This window comes from Azolla caroliniana, unplaced genomic scaffold (assembly GCF_043228905.1).
Source record: "Azolla caroliniana isolate FFs.n. ecotype wild unplaced genomic scaffold, voAzoCaro1.0.p SCAF_9, whole genome shotgun sequence".
Taxonomy (NCBI): domain Eukaryota; kingdom Viridiplantae; phylum Streptophyta; class Polypodiopsida; order Salviniales; family Salviniaceae; genus Azolla; species Azolla caroliniana.
Genome location: NW_028230444.1, coordinates 5,752,639 through 5,756,773, shown reverse-complemented (window position 1 = coordinate 5,756,773; position 4,135 = coordinate 5,752,639). Strand labels below are relative to the sequence as shown.

At 43.3% G+C, this 4,135-nt stretch overlaps 1 protein-coding gene across 1 annotated transcript; it reads right to left on the bottom strand.

Moving 5' to 3' along the window:
- Window positions 1-1,234: 1,234 nt before the first annotated feature.
- Window positions 1,235-1,888, bottom strand: LOC147860015 (uncharacterized). Its single transcript, XM_087324610.1, has one exon. The coding sequence runs from the start codon at window positions 1,886-1,888 to the stop codon at window positions 1,235-1,237; it is 654 nt and encodes a 217-aa protein (XP_087180736.1).
- Window positions 1,889-4,135: the final 2,247 nt, after the last annotated feature.

Here is a 4,135-nt window from a genome sequence, read left to right as displayed (position 1 = left end):
GAGATATGGCTTCCGTAAGGAAAACTAGGGTTTATGGCTTTTGTCAGAAAATTATGGTTCTTGAGTGTTATGGCTCCAATAAGATAAGGGAGCCAAGAGAGGGAAAAAAAAAATGGAGAGAAAAAAGAGAGGAATATATATGGGTTTCTTTGTTCATCATCCCCTTGTTGTTCCTTTGCATCCCCCACTTTTAGTTGCTTGACCTCTACTTTTAGTTGCATGGCTTTTAGTTGCATGCATTCATTTTTTGTTACATGGCCTCTACTTTTAGTTGCATGTTTCCATTTTTATATTTGGCCATATGATCAATCCATAAAGTTCAGCCCATGCGTGTAATCTGTATGTGCGTCATGACCGAACATGCACGCGCGTGCGTCCATCAAATCGTGCGTGCGCGTCCCTGATCAAGCTGTGGACGCCTCCGTGCATGCCCAACACACACGTCCCGACCAAGCCGTGCACGCCTCTATGCGCACGCGTGTCCCAACTGAGTCGTGAACGCCTCTGTGCACGCACACGTTGCGACCGATCAAGCCGCGACCCAAAATTGATTGGAAGTAAACCATCCACACAATTCAACTGTGCTCACCTTGGTCATTCAGTGCTCCAAACACAAATATATGAAGGAATGCGTTGTGGCTCTGCTTATATACGGTGAGATCTTGATTCTTCCTATCTATGTGGGATATCTCACAGTTTTATTTTTCCTCTTCTTCTCAAACCTCACACTCACATAACTTGAAACTTGTTTATCCGTTTCATGTGTAGTAAAATGCGTTATGAAGCTCTTGAAGACATTTATGTTCCCATATCAATCCATTAAGATAATCTTAAATGATTATTTTACTAGTTTTCATATAGTGCGTAAAAAACCACACGACATTCACCCCCTCCAAACATGCACATCCACTGGTATGTGCCAATTGTAGTAAGATTCCTCTTTTGATTATTCTTTTTCAACCTCGATGGTTGAGTCTACATCGTCTAGAGCTTCAATTTCAAGATTTTGGGCCTCTCTTCTCTTAAAGATCTTGATTCTGTTTCCTGCAATTGGCAAAGCAAGTGGTGTACAATCTAGTTCTACTAAACGATATGTTGCATTATCTTCCACTTTCTTCACCACATATGGTCCAAACCATCGTTGTGAAAATTTTCAAGCCATACTATGTCGGTTGTCTAGGCTATTGTCGTAGACCGGCACCCAATCTCCTTCAACGATTTTCCTCGGATGAAATCAATGTCGTTTGTCGAAGTCTTTCTTGTTCTTCAGCCTTGCATTCTTTAGTTGCGCTTTAGCCACTTCTATCTCTTTCAACTTCCGCTCCAACTGTTGAATCCTCAATGCTAGAAGATCTTCTCTATTTATCTCATCTTGCCATGGCAATGCAAACCATGAAACAATACTTTGTTCCACTGGCATTATCGACTTCTGTCCAAATATGAGCTTTGTCGGCATGTATCCTATCATCGTGCTATGAGTTGTCCTGTCAGCCCATAGTTCAAATGGCAATAGACGTGGCCATTCTCCTATTTTGTCATGGCAAGCTTTCACTAGAGCCTTCACAATCGGTCCATGTCCACGTTCGACTTTCCCATTCGCTTCCAGATTATACGCCGTGGTAATAGATAATTTGATTCCCATACTAGAGAAGAATTCTCTAGCTTCCTTGGCATCCAGCTCGCCTCTATCAACCACTATCTTGCCGACGCATCCATATTTGCAAATAACATCTTCAAGAAGGAATCTGTATACTGATGATGTCTTCTTAGTTCTCAATGCTCCCCCTTCAACTTGATTGGTAAGATCCTCTCTCGCGAGCACAAGATACTTCATCTGCCATCGCCCCATTGGCATCATTACGATGTCCACCATCCACTTGTAATGCATAGCCAACGGGTAAGTCGGATAAAGTTCATCTCGATGGCGAACAATCGAAAACATCTGACATTCCTTACATGTTTCTATATAAGTTGCTACATCTTTGTAGATGCCTGGTCACCAATATTTCTCCTTAAGCTTAGCGAACGTAGCCCATATTCCTCGATGTCCCGCAAAAACACTATAATGAAATTCAGACATTAGTTTTTGTCGGTCTTCTAGCTTGCAAACAACTCTCATCAAAGTTCCATTCTTTTTTTTCTGCATGCCTCCAAAGAGATCCATCCTTAAGGAAATACTTGTACGCCTTCTTCCGAATTTGGTGGAAGTCTTCTATCGACCATGACTCATCTTTTTGGAGAGAACTCAAGTATTTCCTGATCTCCACGAATTCACCTTCGTAGTCCTCTTCTATGAAAGTAGTCACCACCCGAGCATAGGAAAATGTAAGGAAATCCAAGCCAACATCCTCTTCATCATAATGTTGATCTTCTTCGCCGTCATATCTTGCTCGTGATAGCATGTCTGCAATGACATTATGCTTCCTAGCTACATGAAGGATCTCCGGGTTGAGTGATTTAATATATGCAATCCAACGTAGCATGGCAATATCTGGTGTACTACAACCAGATATCATACCCAAGATTGGTAGCCAATCAGTCTCGATTATGACTTCTGCTCCAATAAGGTAGTCACAATCAGACTTGATCGCCGATACGATTCCCTATAGCCCTCTTCACTTGGGAATACCTTCTTTGCCTATCACTTAACACTTTCGCGCCAAACTGAATTGCATATCGGTTGCAATCTTCGTCTTCTTGGTTGATAACCCATCCAATTCCGGTCGGACTAATATCCACTATCACGAAAATGGGCTTGTCGTTTGAATAGTCCGCCTTCCGTAACACAGGTGGCTCCATCAATAATTTCTTCAGCCTTTGGATGGCGAAAGTATGCTTGCTCGTCCATTCAAACCTCCGCTTCTTCTTTAGTAGACCGTATAATGGCTTAGCAATGTGGGCGTAGTGTGGAATCGAAATATGATAAAACACGCATGATCCAAGGAACTTTCCAACCTCCGTTTGGGTTATGCATTCTTCTTGCATGTCTTGGATCGCATTCACCTTGGATGGCGAAGGATTCCGACCATATGCTCAACACAAGTGACCTACCACCAAGATCTCCGGTTGCTCGAATGCGGATTTTTCTCCCGAAAAATGTCAAATTCGCATCTTGGAGCCTTTGGAGCACCTTCTCACAATCTTTCATATGATCCATGACGAACTTTATACATCCATCCTTATCTTTCGATTCATCTTTCCCCTCATTCGAACATCCTTTTATCGGAATGTCATCCAAGAATGGCATCGTGATGCCTGGATGCAATCCTTCAAGACCTTGTTCATGACATTCACCATATGAGCCACCGAGTTCGTTGCACCTTGAGGTAAGGTACACATCCGCACAAGCCCGATCGGAGTCCTCATGGTTGTAATGTCACGACTGTCGACCGCCAACTGGAATTGATCGTATTCAGAGTAGAGATCGCCAATGGAGTAGATGAACCGACCCGCAAACACCTCAGCAAATTCATCCACACTCGGATCGATTCCAGCATTCTGAATTGTCACCTTGTTGACGGGTTGAAGATCTTGGATGAATCGCAACGATCCATTCTTCTTCGGCACCGTGAACCACCTATTGTAGTAGGGAGTATTGGACCGCTCAAGAATTCCCATCCTAGTCTTTTCCTTTAGAAGCTCAATCAACTTCGGAATGTGAGCTCTTGGAACTGGTATCGGCTTGACGTTCCAAGGTACATGAGGCACTGTAAATATCACCATTGGCTCTATAATCTTCAGGTCGGCATATCCGATCTCTTGTGGAGGGAAGGCGAAAGCTTTCCCATGTCTCCCAAGCATTCCGCGGAACATTCGCTCCTCTTCAGGGAGGAGGAAATCCTCCCTTCCAACTCGTAGCTTTCCTTTCATCTCTTCGCTGAAGACATGACCTATTGCCTTTGGATCCTTGAAGCTTGGATCATTAGCAACTTCCTTCATCTTTTGCCAGCTATCTTTCAGTAGCGGAACCGCAACTGGCTTGATCTTCCTATACACCGTTTTATATTTTGTGTTGACGTTAGCTTCCTCCATCAAAATGCTCTGATGATATTCATTGATGATAGTGTACATGTTGACGGAGTTAACCGAAATCGCGCGTTGATCATGAGGATAGCTCAAGTCCACGACTTCCTCG

Coding starts and splice junctions, on each gene's coding strand:
- LOC147860015 (XM_087324610.1), bottom strand. CDS start 1,888: ATGCATTACAAGTGGATGGTGGACATCGTAATGATGCCAATGGGGCGA.